The sequence below is a fragment of the Salvelinus namaycush genome, chromosome 2 (genome assembly GCF_016432855.1).
Source record: "Salvelinus namaycush isolate Seneca chromosome 2, SaNama_1.0, whole genome shotgun sequence".
In the NCBI taxonomy this organism is placed as follows: domain Eukaryota; kingdom Metazoa; phylum Chordata; class Actinopteri; order Salmoniformes; family Salmonidae; genus Salvelinus; species Salvelinus namaycush.
Genome location: NC_052308.1, coordinates 64,500,595 through 64,525,799, shown reverse-complemented (window position 1 = coordinate 64,525,799; position 25,205 = coordinate 64,500,595). Strand labels below are relative to the sequence as shown.

Here is a 25,205-nt window from a genome sequence, read left to right as displayed (position 1 = left end):
GAGGACGCGCACTTGCTAATTTTACTTTTCTATTGAACATACTTCTTTCCGTATGAAATATTATAGTTTAATTACATTTTAGGGTACCTGAGGATCATATAAAAACGTAGTTTGACTTGTTTTAACAAAGTTTAGCCAGAGCTTTTTGGATTCCTTTGTCTGCATGTTGAACTCAAATCGATGGTGCCAACTTACTTTTTGGGATATAAAGAAGGAGTTTATCTAACAAAAGAACCAAGCATGTTGTAGCTGGGACCCTTTGGATTGCTAATCAGAGGAAGATTTCCAAAAAGTAAGTGATTATTTAAATCGCTATTTGAGGTTTTATGAAGCCTGTGCTGGTTGAAAAATATGTTGATCTGGGGCGTCCTCAAACAATCACATGGCATGCTTTCGCTGTAAAGCCTATTGTAAATCAGACAATGAAGTTAGATTAACAAGAATTTAAGCTTTTAACCGATATAAGACACTTGTATGTACCTAGATGTTTAATATCCATAATTTTTACGATTATTTATTTGAATTGCGCGCCCTCCAATTTCACTGGAAATTGTCAACAGGTGACGGGAAGCCTAGCCCTATGAAGTTTTTTTAAATAGCTGTGCAGCGATGCTCCCCATCCAACCGAACTTGAGGATCTTACGAGAAGAATGGGAGAAACTTCCCAAATACAGGTGTGCCAAGCTTGTAGCGTCATACCCAAGACTCGATGCTGTAATCACTGCCAAAGGTGCTTCAACAAAGTACTGAGTACAGGGTCTGAATACTTATGTAAATGTAATATTTCAGTTTTTTATTTGTAAAACATTTGCAAGTCTAAAAACCTGTTTTTGCTTTGTCATTATGGGGTATTGTGTGTAGATTGAGGGGGTAAAAATGATTTAATCAATTTTAGAATAAGCCTGTTACGTAAAATGTGGGAAAATTCAAGGGGTTTGAATACTTTCCAAATGCACTGTATTAACTTTAGATCCATCGTCCCAGAACTGTCCCAGTCAGTTTTGAACATTGACAGACATATTTTTTTATTTTTCCTGGGACGACGGGACGCCCTTAATTTCAAGTTAGGCCTGGCACAATTACGGTATAAGCGTGTATCCAACGGTTATGTGTAACCGGAGTGAAATTGCTAGCTAGTTAGCGGGGTGCGCGCTAGAAGCGTTTCAAATTGGTGACGTCACTCGCTCAGACCTTGAAGTAGTGGGTTCCCTTGCTCTGCAAGGGCCGCGGCTTTTGTGGAGCGATAGGTAATGATGCTTCGAGGGTGTCAGTTGTTGATGTGTGCAGAGGGTCCCTGGTTCGAGCCCAGGTATGGGCGATGAGAGAGACAGAACCAAAACTGTTACATGTGGATTAAATTAAAAAAACATTAAAAAAACAAAAATATATACACCCACAGGCCAGTTTAAGGTACACCACTCCAGTCATGAAAATGGATCGCGCCTACAGACAGTGAGTCACGAGGCCATGGCTTTCTATATAAAGCAGGCAGACAGGCATGCAGTTAGTGTTCGATTGAATGTTAGAATGGGCAAAACAAGTGACCTAAGCGAATGAGCTTAAACCTGTTTTTGCTTTGTCATTATGGGGTATTGTGTGTAGATTGCTTAGGGAAAAAAATATTTTATACATTTTAGAATAAGGCTGTAACTTAACAAAATGTGGAAAAAGGTCAAGGGGTCTGAATACTTTCTGAAGGCACTGGAGAGTATGTATGTATAGTTGAAGTCAGAAGTTTACATACACTTAGGTTGGAGTCATTAAAACTCGTTTTTCAACCACTCCACAAATTTCTTGTTAACAAACTATAGTTTTGGCAAGTCGGTTAGGACATCTACTTTGTGCATGACACAAGTAAATTTTCCAGCAATTGTTTACAGACAGATTATTTCACTATCACAATTCCAGTGGGTCAGAAGTTTACATACAGTTTGGAATATTCCCGAAAATGATGTCATGGCTTTACAAGCTTCTGATTTCAAAGCCTACCTTCAAACTCAGTGCCTCTGTTTGACATGGGAATATCAAAAGAAATCAACCAAGACCTCAGGGGGAAAAATGTAGACCTCCACAAAGTCTGGTTCATCCTTGGGAGCAATTTCCAAATGCCTGAAGGTACCATGTTCATCTGTACAAACAATAGTACGCAAGAATAAACAGCATGGGACCACGCAGCCGTCATACCGCTCAGGAAGGAGACGCGTTGTCTCCTACAGATGAACGTACTTTGGTGCGAAAAGTGCAAATCAATCCCAGAACAACAGCAAAGGGCATTGTGAAGATGCTGGAGGAAACAGGTACAAAAGTATCTATATCCACATAACCTGAAAGGCCGCTCAGCAAGGAAGATGCCACTGCTCCAAAACCGCCATAAAAAAGCCAGACTACGGTTTGCAACTGCACATGGGGACAAAGATCATACTTTTTGGAGAAATGTCCTCTGGTCTGATGAAACACAAATAGAACTGTTTGGCCTTAATGACCATCGTTATGTTTGGAGGAAAAAGGGGGGAGGCTTGCAAGCCAAAGAACACCATCCCAACCGTGAAGCACGGGGGTGGCAGCATCATGTTGTGGGGGTGCTTTGTTGCAGGAGGGACTGGTGCACTTCACAAAATAGATGGCATCATGAGGAGGAAAATTATGTGGATATATTGAAGCAACATCAAGACATCAGTCAGGAAGTTAAAGCTTGGTCGCAAATGGGTCTTCCAAATGGACAATGTCCCCAAGCATACTTCCAAAGTTGTGGCAAAATGGCTTAAGGACAACACAGTCAAGGTATTGGAGTGACCATCAGAAAGCCCTGACCTCAATCCTATAGAAAATGTGTGGGCAGAACTGAAAAAACGTGTGCGAGCAAGGAGGCCTACAAACCTGACTCAGTTACACCAGTTCTGTCAGGAGGAATGGGCCAAAATTCACCTTATTGTGGGAAGCTTATGGAAGGCTACCTGAAACATTTGACCCAAGTTAAACAATTTAAAGGCAATGCTACCAAATACTAATTGAGTGTATGTAAATAAAAAGAATGTTAAAGACTACAGAAGGGTTGCAAAAAATGTATATATTTTTTTTGCTATTTGAACAGTTATTACGGTGACTGCAGTCATTTGGCAGGCTAATTAGAGTCATCCAAAATTCCATGACCGTCACAGTCCTATTCAAGCCTTGCCTAACACACAAATCATAGTTTTGCAAACGCAAAGTTAGAGCCCAGACAGATCCATCCACAGTCATTTACACATAGATAGAATAACTGTAGATTTAGTTAAGTGCAGGAAGTGAAGCAGCATTCATTTCTTTCTGTCCCTAGTCCCATCCTGTCTTCCTGTGGGTCTCTTCTCCTGCTCTGTAGTCTGTATCCTCTCTATGGCTGGGCTCCAATGGGTCTTGCCAAATGACACACACAAGACAAACACGGGATCGCTCACACACGCACACGGCCGGCGTATTTTAATAATAGCGCTACACTGCCCATTTGTCCCTGAACATTGCTGACACAGAAACATGACTGGAGCAGCAGCTGAGAGATGAGTCACAAACTGTGGAGAGCAGCATGACACAGCTAACAATCATTACACAAACACACACTTACCATCTTCTGCCTACCACACACACGCACAAAATCAGGCGGTGGACGCACACAAACTCACTCATACCTATAACCCCCCCCTTTGCCAGTTCTGTCATATAAATCTGTAATAACCCAATCCACATTAATTTGTTCTGTCAAACTATTCGCCCTGTTCATAACTTTTATGACATGGAGCGAGCAGTCTGAAACCCCTCCCACACAGTCAAACATAGACTGCAATGGTGTCACACAACCCTCACTCACTCTGCTTACTGAGATGATGTGAGGTCTGACTAACACAATTGTCACTCACGGTCAAGTCTCACATGACACGATCTCCATCTCACGCCTGCCTACACAGGAGAATACACTGCAACTCCCTCTCAATCATTATTAACAGGCAATAAAATCAAGACATCGACCACCATATGTCTAATGTATTTGCTCAAGGCTATTGACCAGTCCAACAGTACACAGAAAAATCTATGCTCCGTCTCTTCAATGTCGGCCCTGGAGGGCCCAAACACTTCCGGTTTTCTTCCTCTCCTTCTAATCAGGGACTTATTCAGACCTGGGAGACCAGGTGAGTGCAATTAACTACTAGGTAGGAACAAAAAAACAGAATTGTACAGCTGTGTGTATCTAGAAAGGTACAACACCCAAAGGACATCCAGCCAACTTGACAACTGTGGGAAGCATTGGAGTCAACATGGGCCAGAATCCAGGTGGAACGCTTGACACCTTGTAGAGTCCATGCCCCGACGAATTTAAGCTGTTCTGAGGGCAAAAAGGGGTGCAACTCAAAGTTTACATTTCAAAAGTGGATCAATGTACTGTACTAGAACATACTTGATCTGCACTAAACGTTCGCGACCACCACCAGATCGTCTATAGATCTCTAGTCGTCTTTCCTATGATATTTATGAAGGTGATCAGCAGGCAGAGAGCTGATCGATACTGCTCTGATCTGGTTCCTCTCTCTCCCATAGGGATCCCATTGCCTTGACCGGTGCCTCAGCTCATTACCACGTTGTTTATAGAGACGATCTATGGATCGGCCACTGACCAAGGGAAGTAGACAACCATACATCTTCCTGTGTGCCAAATGGTCCACCCCCACCCCGATCCAGAGAGGCTGGTAGGAAATCTCCACATGTTATATGCTAGTTTCCCCTAGCTTGAATAGTTTGTGATGTCCTGCCTAAAGGGGTAGGCAAATCATTGAGCATTGGGAGAGGGAACGCCATCTCTGCATGTGAAGATGTGAATTTCACTTTGTTCTGAAAATATTAGCATTCCAAATTTTAACTCCTCTCTGTCTTTGGCCAGACGATCATCCACACCATAAACTATGGAATGTGAGTTAGACTGTCAAGATCACGTGAGCTCAGTCACCCAACACTTCGTCCCTTTCGCGCTCTGTTCTCTCTCTCCCGCTGAGATCTCAATACAGCCCGGGTAATAAAAGAGAATCTAAAACCCAATCAGGAGCAGTGTTTTAGAACACTGATAAATAATGCAGAAGGCGTTCTACTGGACAGCAGGGACTCAGATCTACAGCCAGTGCAGTGCTCGCAGAAAAAAAACAGCTCAAAGATAGAAAGTGAGAAAGTTACGGGGGAGACAGATGGGGAGTTAGAGAAAGGGTGAGAGAGAGCAGAAGAGACTAATGCAGGCATGCAGAGAAGTCATACCAGCTCTGCTCAGCCAGTCTTCTCTGCCACAGGGCTGTTAAAAAGGTAATGGCATTCTGACAATGTTGCTGCTTTTAAAAACAGGAGCTTTCATCTCAACCAGTGGAGAGGAGAGGGGAGAATCTCCACTATGACATGTGGCACAAATCAACAATTCTAACCAACTGTCTCGTGAGAAAGAGGGAGAAAAGGGGGAAGAGGAATGCATGATATGAAAGAGGGTGAGAAAGTACCATGGGAAAAAAGAAAGGAACATGAAAGAGACAGGAAGGGTAGGAATAAGGCAAACGGGGACAGAAAGACAGAATAGATGAATACATGAAACTGAATGCGGTGCTAGTTCTCAGTTGAATCGACATCCACAGTATAACAGAACTGGTAACTCCTTTAAGTCAAGAGAAGACTGGTGAGCAAACCACAAGTGAGCAATTGTAATCTGTGCACTGACTAATCTGTCATGTTTTACCCTTCAAAGCCAAGAGTTAAGCAACGCCTGGCAGTTGTTATGCAAGCTGTCACATTTTGACGGCAATACAACGTTGATACAACATGTAGGCTACATCATTATCGATCTCATAGGAGTCGTGCAACGCCAGCACAAATCGAGCTAGCTCCAGCAGCAACCGCCTACTATGCACATAGCTGTGGGAGTTTGGGTAGTTGCACTTCTCCCTTCTCTGCCATTAGCGGTGGTTGGTTTGTGTACAGCAGTGAAGAAGAAATAATAAAATATTAACGAGGGCCCATTAGGAAGCGGAGAGTGGGTTAGCTAGGTGAGGATGAGCTCTAGAGGAGAGGAGACTAGAAGAGCAATGCACCCATTGAACCCAATCAGAGGCAGAGCAGAGGCCCAACAGTGGGTTATAGTGTGGAGGCGAGATATTGAGCAGAACTTTGAAGATGATTAGACGAGATGCGATGAAAGTGTCAATCCCAGTTCACCACAGATCGTCGTCTTTGTGTGTCACGTGTGAGTGGGCTTGTGAGCATGTGTATATTTGTCTGTACGTATGCGTCACAGGAAGTTGGTGGCACCTTAATTGGGGAGGACGGGACCGTGGTAATGGCTGGAGCAGAATGGTATTGAATACATCAAAACAAATGGTTTGATGCCATTCCATTCGCGCCGTTCAAGCCATTATTATGGGCTGCCCTCCCCTGAGCAGCCTCCACTGATATGCGTGTGTATCTCTGTGCAAAGTATTGAATAGGAAAGGAATAGCATATAGGTAGGACATGTACAGGTATAGAAACTGCCAACGGTTTTGGCCCAGGCCTCCCAGCGTCTGTGAGTGTCTATTTTGGGCCTGTGTATCAGTCAGCGTGGGCTGGCGGGGTGATGGATCATGATGAGATTAGCCCGTTGTCCCTCTGCAGCGCCGCCGTGCCAGGAGTCTGGTGTCACTTTCACTCAGACTCTTTATCAATAATGAGCAACTGGCAGCATGCTTCGCTAGCACTAGGTCAGGCTATGCTAGGCTATGCTGCTCTTGGATATGCCATGATAGCCAAGGGGACCAAATAGGCCTAAAGTACACCATTACAGCCATTACGAAGTATCGTAGTTTAACATGTTGGGCTAAATTAGCAATGTAACGCTACGCTAGGCTAATGTAATACCCAAGCAAGGGTTTAACACACAGCCATGAATGTATAGCTAAATAGATAGATACACTGGTGGGACATATGTGGCTAAATCTGTTACAGTGCACTAGCTACATCCCAAGGGAACCAGAGACAAAAATAGGCCACGTGAATAATTTACAGTACAGAGGGACAATGTGCCATAGCTGGGCATGCTACGGACTCCAAGCCAGGAAATAGTGTATAGTCCCTAACACAGTAGTCCATCAAACCATGCTCTTGTCCAACTGTAACACTCCCTGAGAGAGCGACAGAGTAAAGACTGGGCTCTGGGCAGCAGCCAGGTCAGTATTTTGCCTTCTCTCAGTGTTCTGTGACAGTGGCCAGGAGGGTCAATGAGAGAGTGGAGGAGCAAACAGAGAAAGAGACATGATGACAGGTTAGGCTGGCACTGCCAACACTGGAGAAAGTCCCTCCAAACATGGGCAGTACAGGCACTGGGCTTGGAAGCAACTGATTAAGTACCAACGAGGTGGCCATTCTAGTTTTCAGAACACGGGAAGGAAGACCGTTGATTCTGTGCAACAGGGTTGTACTCACATTGTGGTTCAGGTCATCTGTGTCATCGAAAGTGAAGACAATTAGTTACAATGGCTACATGTACAGTTGAAGTCAGAAGTTTACACACACCTTAGCCAAATACATTTAAACTCAGTTTTTTACAATTCCTGACATTTAATCCTATTAAAAATTCCCTGTCTTAGGTCAGTTAGGATCACCACTTTATTTTAAGAATGTGAAATGTCAGAATAATAGTAGAGAATTATTTATTTCAGCTTTTATTTCTTTAAAAAAATATATGTAAATTATTTGCAACCCTTCTGTAGTCTAACATTCTTTTTAATTTACATACACTCAATTATTATTTGGTAGCATTGCCTTTAAATTGTTTAACTTGGGTCAAATGTTTCAGGTAGCCTTCCACAAGGTTCCCACAATAAGTTGGGTGAATTTTGGCCCATTCCTTCTTACAGAGCTGGTGTAACTGAGCCATTTTGCCACAACTTTGGAAGTATGCTTGGGGTCATTGTCCATTTGGAAGACCCATTTGAGACCAAGCTTTAACTTCCTGACTGATGTCTTGAGATGTTGCTTCAATATATCCACATAATTTTCCTTCCTCATGGATGCCATCTATTTTGTGAAGTGCACCAGTCCCTCCTGCAGCAAAGCACCCCCACAACATGATGCTGCCACCCCATTGCTTCACGGTTGGGATGGTTTTCTTCAGCTTGCAAGCATCCCCCTTTCTCCTCCAAACATAACAATGGTCATTATGGCCAAACTGTTATATTTGTGTTTCATCAGACCAGAGGACATTTCTCCATGTGCAGTTGCAAACCGTAGTCTGGCTTTTTTATGGCGGTTTTTGAGCAGTGGCTTCTTCCTTGCTGAGGAGCCTTTCAGGTTATGTCGATATAGGACTTGTTTTACTGTGGATATAGATACTTTTGTACCGGTTTCCTCCAGCATCTTCACAAGGTCCTTTGCTGTTGTTCTGGGATTGATTTGCCCTTTTCGCATCAAAGTACATTCATCTGTAGGAGACAGAACGCGTCTCCTTCCTGAGCGGTATGACGGCTGCGTGGTCCCATGGTGTTAATACTTGCGTACTATTGTTTGTACAGATGAACATGGTACCCTCAGGCGTTTAGAAAATGCGCCCAAGGATGAACCAGATTTGTGGAGGTCCACAATTTTTTTTCTGTGGTCTTGGCTGATTTCTTTTGATTTTCCCATGATATCAAACAAAGAGGCACTGAGTTTGAAGGTAGGCCTTGAAATACATCCACAGGTGCACCTCCAATTGACTCAAACTATGTCAATTAGCCTATCAGAGGTTTCTAAAGCCATGACATCATTCTCTGGAATTTCCCAAGGTGTTTAAAAAGGCACAATCAACTTAGTGTATGTAAACTTCTGACCCACTGGAATTGTGATACAGTGAACTATAAGTGAAATAATCTGTAAACAATTGCTGGGAAAATTACTTTTGTCATGCACAAATTAGATGTCCTAACCGACTCGCCAAAACTATAGTTTGTTAACAAGAAATTTGTGGAGTGGTTGAAAAACGAGTTTTAATGACTCCAACCTAAGTGTGTGTAAACTTCCGACTTCAACTGTAAATGATACATCTAAATATACAAGATACAGTATGTAAAGCACAAGGTTATTTTAGGTCCAATTTCATTTTCAAGAACAAACAGTGGTTTTCACATGAACCCAGAGTCAGAGTGTGACAGGTAAGAGGGTAAGTTCAGCTCAGTGCTGGTATTATTCGTTACAGCATACAGAGAGGTCTGTGGCTCAGAAGTGGTCTCAGGTCTGTGGCCTAGCAGTAGGCATAAGTCCTGAGGCTGAAAGAGACTGAATGTTTTCACACTCCCCCGCTCCTTCTCTCCTCCTCTCTCCCACCATTTGGTTCTGACCTCTGGCTCACTCAGCCCACACTCAGCTGGTCTGTTTCACTATCTCCTTCTCCTTTCTACTTACTGTCCTTCCCACGCTCAAATCTCCTTTCCATTCCATACTTCTCACATACTCATAGTCTCTGTGCCCCCCTGTGTCAGTGGGTGTTTAGGAGATGAGGGTAGCCCCAGCCAGGTGTGGGTAGCCCCAGCTATCTGCTCCAGCTCTGAGCTCTTGGCCACAGACAGGTTACAGACATGAGGAGAGGCCCTTGCTCACCGCTGGGGAAGGATAGCGGCAGCCGCCAGTACACACGCTCGCTCTCACATACACCAACTTTGAACTCACATGCACACTGTACACAGAGTGCCAGTACACTCCATACACACACAATATCGTGACCATACTAAGTTTGCTGTAAGTGTCTAACATATCAACACTAAGGGCACTAAGTTATGGGCTTACACAGCCAACGCAACTTCACTTTAATGACACCACAAACACACAACTCCACTTCAGAGAGAACAGATCCCACTTCTCAGCGAGCCCATACCGACACTGAAAACAGGGACGCACACGTGGGGGGTGGGACGGTGTGTGTCGTGGGGGGTGGGACGGTGTGTGTAGTGGGGCGATGTGTGTAGTGGGGGGTGGGACGGTGTGTGTGTGTGTGTGTGAGAGAGAGAGAGTTGGTATGTGTTGGTGTGTTTAAGCGAGTTTGCTTACGTGCACGCGTGGGACACATAGCTCCAAGCCATATAGGAGCCTGTCTAGAGACTAGCGAGACAGTGATCCACAACACAGTACGTACAGGTACAGACTGGTGTGTGTGGGTGGTGGGTCACTGAGGTGGGAGAGGAGGGAGAACATGGGGGCCATGTGAACTCACTCACCCGGGGCTGCCAGTTCTCGTACTGCTTCTGCAGGTTGGCTCCGATGGTCTCCAGGGCTTTCTGTGGACTCATGGACAGAGGGTCTGGAGGAGAGGAAACACAGACACCTCATTATCATAGACAGACAACACTAGACTTGGGTACAACCAGCACAGCAAAACATAGGGTGAAATGTTCTGTCCACAAAACATTAGTGAAATGCAGAAAAATGACCACATTACTCATAATTCTTGACCTGATATTTATCTAGAAGCATTGCTTTTACACTGTTCATGAAATGGGAAGGTAAAAGTCATGTAGATCCAAAGTAACACAGAGATCAGATAGATCCCAATAGTGCCATCACAATGAAGCAGAAATTCAGCTGAGACAGTTAACCCAATAGAGAACCAGTATCACAATCCCTCGCCATTTGTTTAGTAGGGCTATTTCTCTTATCAAATTAAACTACATAAGACGGAGAAATCTCCCCAGCGCTTCGGATTGAAATATTGACAAGAAGGAATCAATTGTATAAAGCATAGGGCATATTATAGATTCTGAGATATCAAATTCTGCCCACAACGCAGACAATAACATTATTGATTTTGAAATTACCGGATGTATTGACAATATGCATATTTCAGGGACAGACAATTGTTTTGGAGAAAAGTATATTTATTGATAGATGATACATTTCCAGTAGCCAGCAAGTTAAGGAAATAATACATGTATATTGTGCAGTATAATGCAACTGCAGTGAGCAAATGTAAGATGACCCTAAAGTGGGATGACTCATTCATTTCTCTTCAGATGGGATCTGTAAAATTAAGGAAGGGGGAAGAGGGTGGGGTGAGGAGGAAGAGGTGAGGAGGAAGAGGGTGGGGTGAGGAGTGTCAGAGAAGAAGAATGATAGCTAATGATTGTGCATTTAGGGTTATTCTACACAGATATCTTAAAATAAACCATGATCTGATGATTGACAGTTTCATTGTAGACTTACTGAGGACAATGCAAACAGGAGCAGCCTGTCAGAAGTCTCTGCTTTTTTGAATGTGTTAAATGGCTCCCTTCATAAAACGCTACCATTGAACGGTCTTGAGTTTTTCAACAGAGTTTCATGTGGTTTAGGTTTGTCAAACAATCTGTGGAGGCGTATTGTTGAATTATTACTGTCATTTTGCCTGTCTGGTTTCTTCTCAGTCTTATATAGTGTTATGAGATTACTTACAAAACTTGGATGTAGGTTCTGGGCAATAGGGTCATAATATTATATCACTATATTTTTCTCATTTCTAAGACAGTATGACTGTATTTAATGTTTTGGAATAACAAAAGCTCTAAATATGCTTCACGAGTAGTGCATGATCCTAGGGTGGCAACAAATACACTCCAAGTGGTTTTAAATGGAGCCCTTTCTTTTCTGATTTTGTTGCATTTTCATACATTTCTGAATTTACACAATGTAAAACATTCGTTTTTACTTTGTATGGTTCTGTTTTGTGAAAAGGTCACATTTCCTTTATCAGAATAATTATTATTCTCTAACCAGGTTTCCATCCAACCTTTTTATGCGAGTTAAGTACATGTCGGATAAAAAAGATTCACGACAGGCCTGATGGAAACAGCAAATGTCGGTAAACTTTCCAAATGTCGACAAAACATAAATAGACAAGGTGGGATCTTATTGTCTGTAAAAATGAACAATGCGAGAAATGGTGGTGGAAACGCTTTTATGTGCAAATATTGATATAATAACCATCATATCAAAGTAAATTTGGAGTCACGCGATGACATGTGTGGTCCTTCCACTAGGCTACAGATGAAATGAGTATTGATGAACTTCACAGGGTGGTGAAAACGCAAGGTGCTGAGGTTGATGCTCCTTACCAATAAATATCGAGCGTCTTATTCTGGTGACATGATCATCAATGCTGCAGGTAGATAAATAAAAACAAATCTTGCTCTTTTGTCCATAAAAACCTTGTAATGTAGGCTTAGACACTAGGCTATACCGGTGCCGAAAAACTCCCCCCTGCCAGAACCCCCCCCCTTTCGCGTGAACACGCACACACCCAATTCTTTATTGCTGCAACTTCCTTGATAGTTGAGATACCTGATCACGTTAGGCTGTGTTTCAATAGATTTTTTATGTCGGTTTCATTGCGGGGGAGGCACTTGTAATGTCTGCAGACTTCGGGTTGGCTATTTGTTTCAAGTGTATTAGTCTATAAATAAATATCTTTGCCAAATCTCGTCATCTCTCCCATATCGTATTCGACTAGCAGTTGTTCTGAAATGTTTAATGCTTGCCTACGTTTTACTCCCTCTGTTTAATATAACACACATACATTAATTATTCATTTTGGTTGCCTATCCTCACATGAAATTTGTTCTATAGAAAGTATTTGACTCTGATGTGGGCCACAGAACGTATATGACTCTAGCCACAAAATTAAGGAAATTAGAAGGGGGGGGTTCGGCAAGGCTATTTTCTTGCCTGCTACCGCAAGAACTGGTCCAAAACCCAACCGCAGTCCCGCAATGCTATTTTAAGCATATGTGACGCAGATCACTTGCCAGCCATGGTCCCCGCAAGGCAATATCAAATGCACAAAAATTACATGTGAAATAGGTGTAATTTCCAGAGATTTCCATTCTCACATGGCCCTTATATTGTATTACTGGGCTGTATCAGCCAATATGCTAGATGTTGTTTGAAGAGAGCAGAGTTGGAGAGACTTGCACTTCCTCTTGAGCTATTTTTATAGCCTACCTTTTAGGAGTGGGAAGATTTTATTATCCGCCGCCATTGTTGCAACCCCTATTACTAGTCTGTTCAACCTCTCATATCGTCCGAGATTCCGAAAGATTGGAAAGCTGCCGCGGTCATCCCCCTCTTCAAAGGGGGAGACACTAGACCCAAACTGTTACAGACCTATATCATCCTGCCCTGCCATTCTAAAGACTTCAAAAGCCAAGTTAACAAACAGATCACTGACCATTTCGAATCCCAACATATCTTCTCCGCAGTGCAATCCGCTTACCGAGCTGGTCACGGGTGCACCTCAGCCACGCTCAAGATACTAAATGATATAACAGCCATCGATAAAAGACAGTACTGTGCAGCCGTCTTAATCGACCTGGCCAAGGCATTCGACTCTGTCAATCTCCACATTCTTATAGGCAGACTCAACAGCCTTGGTTTCTCAAATGACTGCCTCGCCAACCACTTCTCAGATAGTGTGTAAAATCGGAGGGCCTGTTGTCCGGACCTCTGGCAGTCTATGGGGGTGCCACAGGGTTCAATTCTCAGGCCGACTCTTTCCTCTGTAAATATCAATGATGTCGCTCTTGCTGCGGGTGATTCCTTGATTCAACTCTCCGCAGATGACACCATTCTGTATACAGCTGGCCCTTCTTTGGACACTTAACAAACCTCCAGATGCGCTTCAATGCCATACAACACTCCTTCCGTGGCCTCCAACTGCTCTTAAACACTAGTAAAACTAAATGCATGCTCTTCAACCGATCACTGCCCGCACCCGCCCGCCTAGCATCACTACTCTGGACGGTTCTGACTTAGAATATGTGAACTACAAATACCTAGGTGTCTGGCTAGACTGTAAACTCTCCTTCCAAACTCATATTAAGCATCTCCAATCCAAAATTAAATCTAGAAGAATTGGCTTCCTATTTCGCAACAAAGCCTCCTTCACTCACGCTGCCAAACAATACCCTCGTAAAACTGACAATCCTACCGATCCCCGACTTCGGCGATGTCATTTACAAAATAGCCTCCAACACTCTACTCAGCAAACTGGATGCAGTCTATCACAGTGCCATCCGTTATGTCACCAAAGCCCCATATACCACCCACCACTGCGACCTGTATGCGCTCGTCGGCTGGCCCTCGCTACATATTCGTCGCCAGACCCACTGCTCCAGGTCATCTATAAGTCTTTGCTAGGTAAAACTCCGCCTTCTCAGCTCACTGGTCACCGTAGCACACGCTCCAGCAGGTATATCTCACTGGTCATCCCCAAAGCCAACACCACCTTTCCTTCCAGTTCTCTGCTGCCAATTACTGGAAAGAATTCCAAAAATCACTGAAGCTGGAGTCCTATATCTCCCTCACTAACTTTAAGCATCAGCTATTTGAGCAGCTTACCGATCCCTGCAGCTGTACACAGCCCATCTGTAAATAGCCCACCCAACTACCTACCTCATCCCCATATTGTTTTTATTAACTTTTTGCACACCAGTATTTCTATTTGCACACTCATCTGCACATCTATCACTTCAGTGTTAATTTGCTAAATTGTAATTACCTCGCTACTATGGTCTATTTATTGCCTTACCTCCTTACTTCATTTGCACACACGGTATATAGATTTTTCTATTGTGTATGACTGTACTTTTGTTTATCCTGTGTGTAACTTGTTTTTGTAAATGAGAACTTGTTCTCAACTGACCTACCTGGTTAAACAAAGGTGAAAAAAGAAAATCGACATTTAAAAAATTTTGAAATATGGATGATCAATATTCTAGACAATGTAGTAAACTATAGCCTAATCATAGGCCTATTTAGGAAGTACATTTCCTTGGAAAGATAACTGCCCCGTGCTTGTCATCCCATGCATAGGCTATAGCCTACTATTTAAATGAGACCACACGGCACCTGATCTCACAGGTATGGCTACTGAATTGGAAGCAGCAAGAATGATGACCGCGACACTTGCTAGGTTTTGCGTAGCCCTATAGGATGTAGCCTATCTTTAGGAGAACGGTTTGCAGGCAGAGACAAATAAACAGGTAATAAATACTTATTGAAAATGAAAAAGGCGCAAGCATAGTATGATGATTTAATGTGTTGATTGCACTTCGACTCACGTTGGTTGAGAGCCCTCCACTTCTTTCCATTATCAATATGTATTTAGATACTGCATTAAACTACAGTCTAATCATATTTAAGTTAATTTCATATTCAATTTAACCGCCACGTGATTCTCAGCGCATGTAGCCAGCCTACTCTATCAATGAGACCACAAATACTATGCACCGTTGAACTCTCATGCCCAACTAGGAGAGGTAGGCTACTGAAGTTGAAGCAGAAAATTCTGAGTGTGTGAATAATGCGAAAAAGATGTGCTGTTAATACAATAAGTAGACTAACGCATACAAAGCAGAAAGAGTCCCGTTTCCAAATAATCTGTGGGACAACAAAAAATACCACCCACAGCATGAAAAATGCCAACCGCGCTGCAATGATCTCTGTCGGGACCCGCAGGAATGCAGCCCTCTAGTGCAGTCAGTACACAACACTATGCTCGACATGTCTTAGCAGGATCAGATGGTGACATGGGCCTCAAAATGGTCAGACAGCCAGGGAAGACCAGTCTATGGAACTATGGAATTTTGCAGTATATTAACAATATCAGTGAATGATACAAAGTTCCATCTTGAATTGATGGGTAGACCTACAGTAGCTACATGACAGCAGTTCAACATTAAAGCTACAGTCTGGGATCAGGGAATAATGGTCATTTCAATTATTGAACAATACATTCTATTCTTAGATAATATCATGTAGATATGTACACCAAGGTAATTCTTTGTCATCCCTCATTTTTAGGACGATCAGATGGTGACAGGGATCTCAGCATGCAGCCAGGGAAGACCAGTCTGACACAGGAGAGGAACATTTCTGCAGATACAACCCTTTATTCTCTCTATGCAGCAAACACTGGACAAGCCAGATGCTATTTTAAGGCAGTCTGACGAACATCCAAAATTGATTTCCAAACTGTATCAAGGGTTGGAGGCATTTTCCGATGACACAACACATGTAAAACAAAAATGTGAGGAAGACCTGGTAGAAGATATTGATGATATGAACATGACTGGGCATTCCTCATCATCTCAGACATAAATTACTACAGTTTAAGAACATACTATATGCCACTGAAACTGAATTACATGCACTCAGAAATGTAATTCCACTGCTGGAGGTGTAAAACACAAAAGGGGAAATTTGCATGTTACAGTGCATTCGGAAAGTCTTCAGACCCCTTGAATTCTTCCACATTGTTACGTTACAGCCTTATTCTAAAATGGATGACATTTTTTTTCTCTCTCCCTAACCAATACACAAAACCTACACAATACCCCATAATGACAAAGCAAAAAACAGGTTTGTAGACATTTCTGTAAATGTATATTTTTAGAAAATCACATTTACATATGTATTCAGACCCTTTACATATGTATTCAGTACTTTGATGAAGCACCTTTGGCAGCGAGTACAGACGGAAGCCACTCTTCAGTAAAAGGCACATGACAGCCTGCTTGGAGTTTTCCAAAAGGACCTAAAGGACTCTGACCATGAGAAACGAGATTATCTGGTCTGATGAAAGCAAGATTGAACTCTTTGGCCTGAATGCCAAGCATCATGTCTGGCACCATCCCTACGGTGAAGCACGGTGGTGGCAGCATCATGCTGTGGGGATGTTTTTCAGTGGCAGGGACCGGGAAACTAGTCAGGATCGAGGGAAAGATGAACGGAGCAAAGTACAGAGAAATTATTGATGAAAACCTGCTCCAGAGCGCTCAGGACTTCAGACTGGGGTGAAAGTTCACCTTCCAACAGGACAACGTCTTAAGCACACAGCCAAGACAACGCAGGAGTGGCTTCGGGACAAGTCCCTGAATGTCCTTGAGTGGCCCAGCCAGAGCCCGGGATTGAACTAGATCAAACCTCTGGAGAGACCTTAAAATAGCTGTGCAGCGACGCTCCTCATCCAACCTTGACAGAGCTTGAGAGGATCTGCAGAGAAGAATGGGAGAAACTCCCCAAATACAGGTGTGCCAAGCATGTAGCATCATACCAAAGAAGACTCAAGGCTGTGTGGCCACTCCACCATAAAGGCCTGATTTGTGGATTGCTGCAGAGATGGTTGTACTTCTGGAAGGTTCTCCCATCTCCACAGAGGAACTCTGGAGCTCTGTCAGAGTGACCATCGGTTTCTTGGTCACCTCCCTGACCAAGGCCCTTCTCCCCCTTTTGCTCAGTTTGGCCAGGCGGCCAGCTCTAGGAAGAGTCACGGTGGTTCCAAATGTCATCCCTTTGAGAATGATGGAAGCCACTGTTCTTGGGGACCTTCAATGCTGCAGAAATGTTTTGGTACCCTTCCCCAGATCTGTGCAGCAACAAAAGTCGTCTCGGAGCTCTACGGAAAATTCCTTCGACCTTTCCAAATCATGCCCAATCAATTGAATTCACCACAGGTGGACTCCAATCAAGTTGTAGAAACATCTCAAGGACGATCAACGGAAACAGGATGCACCTGAGCTCAATTTGAAGTTTCATATCAAAAGGGTCTGAAACCTTATTTGCATACGTTATGTACTTTTTAAAATATATATAAACTAGCAAACATTTCTAAAAATCTGTTTTCGCTTTGTGATTATGGGGTATTGTGTGTAGATTCTTGAAGAAAACATCTTATTTAATCCATTTTAGAATAAGGCTGTAATGTAACAAAATGTGAAGGGGTCTGAATACTTTCTGAATGCACTGTATGGTCTTGTGAAGGTTGGCTGAATTCTGGCAAAGAGTATGTTCTTTTATCTCAGCATGTGTCAAGTTATGTATCACTAGATGTGATATATTACAAGACTAAGGGTATACTGAACAACTTTTACAAGGTCTGGATGCCTTATATGGAATACAGCACGACTAAAGCAGTTTGTATTGAAAACATGCCCACCTCAGGGGAGATACCTATTTAGGCAATCACAGGTTGCCGTCCTGTGAGTTGTCACTCTGTCCTTGGCCTAACACACCCGAAACCAACACAATGTTTCACTAAGATCCTAAAACTGAGTGGGGTGTGACTGAACGGGGAGGAAATTGTGTTGGGAGAGTTGAGTTATTGACTAGACCGGTGGGGGTCGGGGGTGCAGGCGGCTCAGGCTGGCTGAAATTTGCTAAAGTGGATGTCTTAATAAAAGACATCAAAAGCCTTTGTATTTTAGTCACGAGTTGCTCATTTGTTAGGCTATTGGTTAAAGGTGCAACACAATATTTATTATTGAATTACCTTTGATTTAGTTCAGTCTTATTAATCACTTACCTAGCTCTAAATAGAGACGGCACATTGGATTGTGTAAAAATACAGGAAATTAGCTTTAGATGCCCGCCCCTCTTCTAAAATCAAAGTAGCCCCTGGAGTATTATATTAAAGTGAAACAATGTGTCTGTTTGCTGCTTTTCATTAAATCATGCATAGCTGATCTTTATATGGCCTAAAACCAATGTGTTCATACGGGCAGAATATTAGGCTATAGCATACTGAACTTTCATCAGTCATGAAATTAGAACATTCCATGAAACAAAATGACCTTGGTAAAAGGCCGACATTTGGACGTTTCAATTAAAAATGACTGTGACGTGACTATAAAAATGTAAACATTGTGATTTTAGAGACAAAGTAACAGCCTATGATTAGGCTCAGAGGAAGAGCCAAACAATTGCCAAGGACTCCAGCCACCCTCATCATAGACTGTTCTCTCTGCTACCGTACTATATATACACAGACTAAAGATCTACCCGAGATTCAACTTTAAGGCAAGGGCATCTTTTAAAACTATTTTAATACTCACCTCATGTCTTGACAATATGAATGAGAAAGTAGTCCATTTTGTTTTGAAATCAGTAGTGGTCCAGCTCTCCCATTGTTCCCATTTTCAATTTTTTAAAATATGCTTGAGAGATTCACAAGACTATAACATTAGAATGTTGTAAAGTGCTGCCCTAACCTGGCCAGCGAGGAATAATAATAGGCACAAACTTAAGAACACTATTTTAATATTTTATTAACTTCTCACCAAGACAGGCAGACAGACAAACAGTACAAATAGGCTATACATTGCACAAGAATAATATAGGCTATTTTAAGTGAATGAATGCAAATGTATGCTGTTAATGAACAATAACTAGGCCCAATCTATCAACTACCAGATCTGAATAAATGGGTTGGATGGATGGCTTTGATTTTCCAGCAATCGAATTGCAAATCGTTCATATGCTAATAATATAAATATTCTGCTAAAAGGATCTTGCACTGCTACCCTCAGCATTCATTATTCTTGGAGGTCAGAACAAGCAACAGGGACGTCACCAGAGATTCATAACCAGGGGCTCAGCCCTGAAAACCAGGGACTGACGGGGTACCGGCAAATCATTGTATTTGTGGGTCTGAGAAAACGACCCATGTCTTTAATGCAAGAGTGGATGAATACACAGATAGTAAACCTGCAATAGGAGCAGGAAATTCTAGCCCACCAACTTTCCAGGGGCACTCACTTATCCAAAGTCCTGGTGATGTCCCTGACAAGCAATGGAAACCGAATTTATCCTCTTCGTGCTTCCCAAAAATATCCTGGCGCATGAAGGCTACAGCTACAGGCGGAAATGACACACTGCAAATAAGCCCTTCGGGAAGTGCATCGAATATGATGTTTTTGAATGCTGAGGTCGCATAATGCTCACTGACGGGGTTATCTCCAAGTTATACTGGATACGCGGTTCTTTCAGCGCCCGGAACATCAATTAGGAGCTCAGGACATACTTTCAAGGCAACATGGGTTGGGGAGAAGGTTGGACACATTAGAAGAAAGCCAATGTTTCCTATAGGTATGTCTTGTTTAATATAATGGCTTTATCATTCTTAATTATTTATGTGTGTTTTGAGTATGGAATAGGTTATGCAAGTGTGTGTGTTTGTGTGTTCTTACCGATCCAGCACTCCAGTCTGGCGCAGGGTGACGTCTTGACCACGTCAGGAGGGTCCACCCCCACGTTGAGACACAACACCAGGGCCACACTCACTGTCTTCATCTGGGGGGGAGACAGAGAAGTCAATACACATGCCTCTGCACACACACTTTATTTGGATTATATCTCATATAAACACATGCACTCATATACAGAGTGAAGAGACACCCTGTTTATTTACATTATTTGTGTGAAGGACGTTCGCATTTCATAGAGAGGCTCAGACTCTTGACTCCTCATACACGCACTACACGGCTCTGAGGCAGGCATCTGACAACAATGTCAGCCTCTTGATTGTCCTTCAATTTAATATCAGATGTGCATTTTTTCCTTTCAAGACGATTCGAAACGTATCGAGGGGCAATGTAGCCTACGTTTTTTGTTCTCCCACTTTCCTCTAGTAATAATTAACTTTCCTCTGGTAGTTGACTTTTATTCCGGTAAAACATCATTTTCAACAGCGCATAGATAACAATAACCTAGCAAATGACATTGGTTGTCACTCTACTAATAACATAATATCACACAAGCCATTTTAGCATTTGAATGCTGAAGATGCCGTGCAGATGTGCAAGATCAGGAACAGGCGGCCTACCTGGCGAAGCTGGGCATGGTGCTCAGTTTGACTAGGCTACTGATATTGCCTTGGGTTGTTTGGCATGCAAAATGACTCACAGATACAGGCTTAGTTCCACACTGAAGGAGTGGACGCATCAGTTGTCCCAATAGGAGGGTATTTTCGGAAGGTAGAAAGAATGTAATATGAGCCATAAATAAAGTGAAACGGCGATTGAATCGATTTTCTGGCAGATGCATGCTACATTTTTCTTCAAACAATCATCTTTAATTAATATCGATTAATTATTGCAATAATGAGACCGTCAGCCCACCAGTCTTGAATGACTGTTAGGCTGAGAGTCTAGCCTTTACAGACGATGCACAGTTTTTATATAGCTGATACCAAGATTGCTTAGTCAGTCACTTCTAACCTTCCCATAAGGCACCTTGGTTATCTACACAGGATGGTCTTTCAGTTTCCCAGATGCCAGGAAGATGAGACAATGTGGCATTGTTCTTAACTCTTCCAGGCTCTCTCTATCTCGAGTCACACACACACACACACACACACACACACACACACACACACCACATCTTGTCTAAGGAATGCTAGCTTTTAAGTTATAATCACCAACACAAATCAATTGTCAGCTTCAAGCTATCTCTAGTAGAACCCATGTCCTCAACACCCAGACTAGCTGCAGGGTGCTAGAGTGGAGACCATAAAACACAGCATTAGCAGGACAGAAATATCTTACTGTTCGTTAAGTAAATAATTGTTACATAGCCAACAAATAAGGTGAATACGTAATTTTTCCCTCACAGGTCCAATGCATATAGTTGAATTGTTACATCCCTATCCAGCACCATATTTTACAGTAGGGATGAGCTATTTCTCCATATGAATTGTTCTTTCAAAGGCTAAACCCACCGGTGGTGACCTTTATTTTTGTGTCATATGACCATAGCACCGGTGCCAATCTAAGTGCCAATGCCATTTAGCAAACTCCAGACATTGCTATGGTCAGATGACATGGAAATGGAGCTCTTTGGCCACGCACACCATTGGTGGGTTTGGCCTTCTATTTGTACACACACGAGCTCCCGCAGGCGTCGGACACGGCGAAACGTCAGCCCCTTGTTTGTCCTTCAAATATTGGGAAAAAGTGCTCCTGCATTTATTTTGTATTTTTCATTACTTGAGGTGTCCTGGGGTAAGATCGTTTTTTTGGACAGCCATACACACTATTTTGACCTTGCCCTCTGGCATGGATGGATCCATTGGCAGGTCTGTATAGTTGGCATAGCCTGAAGTGACTTTGCAATTCTGAACCACTCAGTGCTGCTGACCTGATCTGGAGTGAAGCGCCATGTTGTCTATCAGCAAGACTGAGGCTGGGTCCCACACTATGCCAAGACTAGACTATAGAGAACACACCAAAAGGGTTCTGCTTGGAGAGGAGGGAAGAACTTAACAAACTTCTCTTAGAAGTCTGTAGACTGTCACGACTCCGATACAAGTCACGATTCAGTGTTCATGTGCTTTCTGTAATAAAAATAGATATATTTTTTATTTTTTTTAAAGCAGTCACAACTCTGTATATAAACCTTGCCCAGATATCGCTTAATGATACATCAGAAAGAAAGATCACATTTACAGGTGATTGATTTGTCTCCCAAGGACTTTCCAAGAAAGGTCTATTGAAGTGTATTTAATTGAATGTGTGCCTGGATAACTGAAGTTAATGGAACTCTGTAGCTGACGAACAGAAAGGCCGAAGCTCATTGCAGACAGAAGGGTATTGAATTCAATATGTGCCTGATCTATGGTGGTTAGCAGAGTTCTGTAGCTACTGCTCCTACCAGGCAATTTACTGTAGCCCAGGGGGACAGGAAACAGGGTCAGGTAAACATGTGCACCTGAACACAGATTGATCCATTGGGGCACACATGGACATACACAAACAGAGAGAGAGAACAGATAGGGCAGTCTGAAACCCTGCACTGATTTTTACTTGAGGAGCTCCTACCCTTGTGTTACTAGCCTTGTGCATATTTTCTCAACGCCTGAGTAATAGTCAATGAGCAAGCTCACGTCAGTGACCACGTTTACATGCACATAGTATTCTGAATAATAGCCCAATCCCGATTAAGGTATTACTTGAGGATAAGCCGTTTACATGCAGCTTTGACATTCCACTCACTAGTATCCCTGTATCATAGAATATAAATAATATTCCTAATTTGCCCCGGGACGTCAGTTTTAAATTTTTTGACAGGGGATGCGGGACAACAACAAAAGTTGAGCCTCATTTAGATATTTTTTCTGCTCATCATTTCTGACATTAAGTAGGTTATTTGTTAGTCAACTTGTCTAAAATTACAAATATGCAGCTTCTCTTGTCATTACTTGATGCTCTAGAATACTAAATAAATCCTTGCTCACCAGAATGTCAGAAAATTATAGAATGAATACATACATCTAGTTGACATATGTAAAGTTCTTTCATTTCTGCTTTCTCTCACGGCGCGAAAACGTTTAGGGACCAGGGAGAATTTCCATGTAAAATTTCCCAATGACATCAACCAGTAAGATGTATTTTGTTAAATACATCCCCCCAAAAAAGGAAGGTTTAAGGTTCTGAATGAAAAGACGGATTTCCTGGACGTTTTGATCATTCAGCAGACGCTGTTATCCAGACTGACTGACAGTCAGTGCATTCAACTAAGGTAGATAAACAACATATTAGTCATAGAAAGAAACATATCTGTAACCGTTACTGAGAATGTTGTTGAAGTGGTCTGTTGGTTGGACTCCTTTCAAAGTCGCTGCCAATTTAAAAGCTTTTGAAAAACAAACTTAAGTGCATGGGACAGATGGGAGCAACAATACATATTCTGTTGCAATCTTTAGTTGGCGCCTCTTTCCTTTCCTATATTGAATAGATTTAAAATGCATTATTGTGATAGAATGCGTAATACATTGAGAATGTATGTGCAGTTGAAATTTGGGTGTAGAATTAATTACCAAAAAAAGATGTCCTTTCAACAAATGTAAATGACGTCTTTTCAACTTTCATTCAGAATCAAAAATGTACCTGATTTCAACGTCAGGAAAAGACGTCCTTTCATCATCCTGGAAATTTCTATGACAATTTCAACTGCACATACTTTCTCAACGAAGCATTAGATCAAAATAATCATTTTTCACTGAAGATCGCAACACAGAATCGAACAAGATTGTTTTTAGGTCAGGGACAGCCCTAACACACACACACAAAGCAGAGACGGGAGTAGAGGTCAAGATACAGGAGACAATAAAAGATGCAGGTAGGTCTCAGATGGATCTCACACAAGTGCAGGAGGAGCTTGCGGAGTAAGCAAAGCTGAGAGGGGGAAAGAAACTCATGGCATTTCCCACAACATTGTGGTTACAACTCTAATCAAACCCATAGGAGTGTGGATGTGAATCCCATCTCTGTCCCATAGGATCCCTCACTAATAGAGGCCATACTTTCACTACACTAACCTCCGGTAGGCATGACTGCTTTCTTATACATTGACCCCAGTGGGGATAAGTCAGTTGGGACGTGCCATTTAAAGATACTATAGCTGAAATGACAACACACCTGGGTGAATTTTCAGCCCAGCGTCAAATAATCTACAAAAGCTGCATCCCATTGGGCTCTGGTCAAAAGTAGTGTACTCAATAGGGAATAGGGTGCCATTTCGGACGCACACAGTCTACAGTATGCAGGTTTTACACCTATCCCTGGAAAAAAGTTAATGTGTTGAATTTCTTGGGGAGATGGCAAATATCTTTCCTATTTTTACAAACAATAGTTATGGCCGCAATTGATAAGGAGTGCCCTAACTGACTGACTTGAAAACAGCTGTAAGCATTTGTGACTGCAATTATTCTTCCAGTGTCTTTGCGTTGTTTGTTCAAACTGAAGATGGCATAGCTACCTACAAAAGCACCCACACGGTTTACAGTCAAGCACCAAAAGCAGGTCCTGGCTTTCAAACTGTCTACCAATACCCATCCACACACACACACACCCAACCACAAATCATCACCTGTAGATCAGTTTTAGAGGTGAGGTACGTTCATGCCAGACGTTCTGTCCTGACTTGGCGTTGTTCAGCACCCCACTAATTCACCAGCAACATTACTGCAGCCTGGCACGGGAAACTAAGGTAATTACCATCACAATAAAACAACCCTAATGAAATGATTTGTTTCCCAACGACATCATATGCGAGCGACTAATAAAACACTGAAATTAGCATGAAAAAAATAAATAAAAAGAATTGAGACAAATGGGGAGGTAGAATCTCTGTCGGATTCATAATAGGATAATGTGGCATTTAGGTTTGACAGCAGCCAGATGTTGGCTCCCATTGATTGAATCCCATTCATTTCTCACTTCAGTGGAAAAGTCTATTGTCCCCCTATTGATGTCATACATTCCAACTGGAGGAGACACAAGCGCTGCAACCCTATGGGTCCTGGTCAAAAGTAGTGCACTATACATGAAATAGGGTGCCAATTGGGACAAATCCAAGATGCTTGCCTTGTGCAGAGAAACATGTTTGGCTTGTGACAG

General features: G+C 42.5%; 1 protein-coding gene across 5 annotated transcripts in view; it reads right to left on the bottom strand.

The window, feature by feature from the left end:
- Window positions 1-25,205, bottom strand: part of LOC120066011 (regulatory-associated protein of mTOR-like) — a 195,043-nt gene that overhangs the window by 157,525 nt on the left and 12,313 nt on the right. For all 5 annotated transcript variants that reach the window (XM_039017056.1, XM_039017073.1, XM_039017064.1 and 2 more), the window contains exons 3-4: window positions 19,998-20,100; window positions 10,221-10,303 (exon numbers count right to left, since the gene is read on the bottom strand). In XM_039017056.1, coding sequence (XP_038872984.1) covers window positions 10,221-10,303; window positions 19,998-20,100 — 186 coding nt within the window. The remainder of the gene's footprint in view (window positions 1-10,220; window positions 10,304-19,997; window positions 20,101-25,205) is intronic.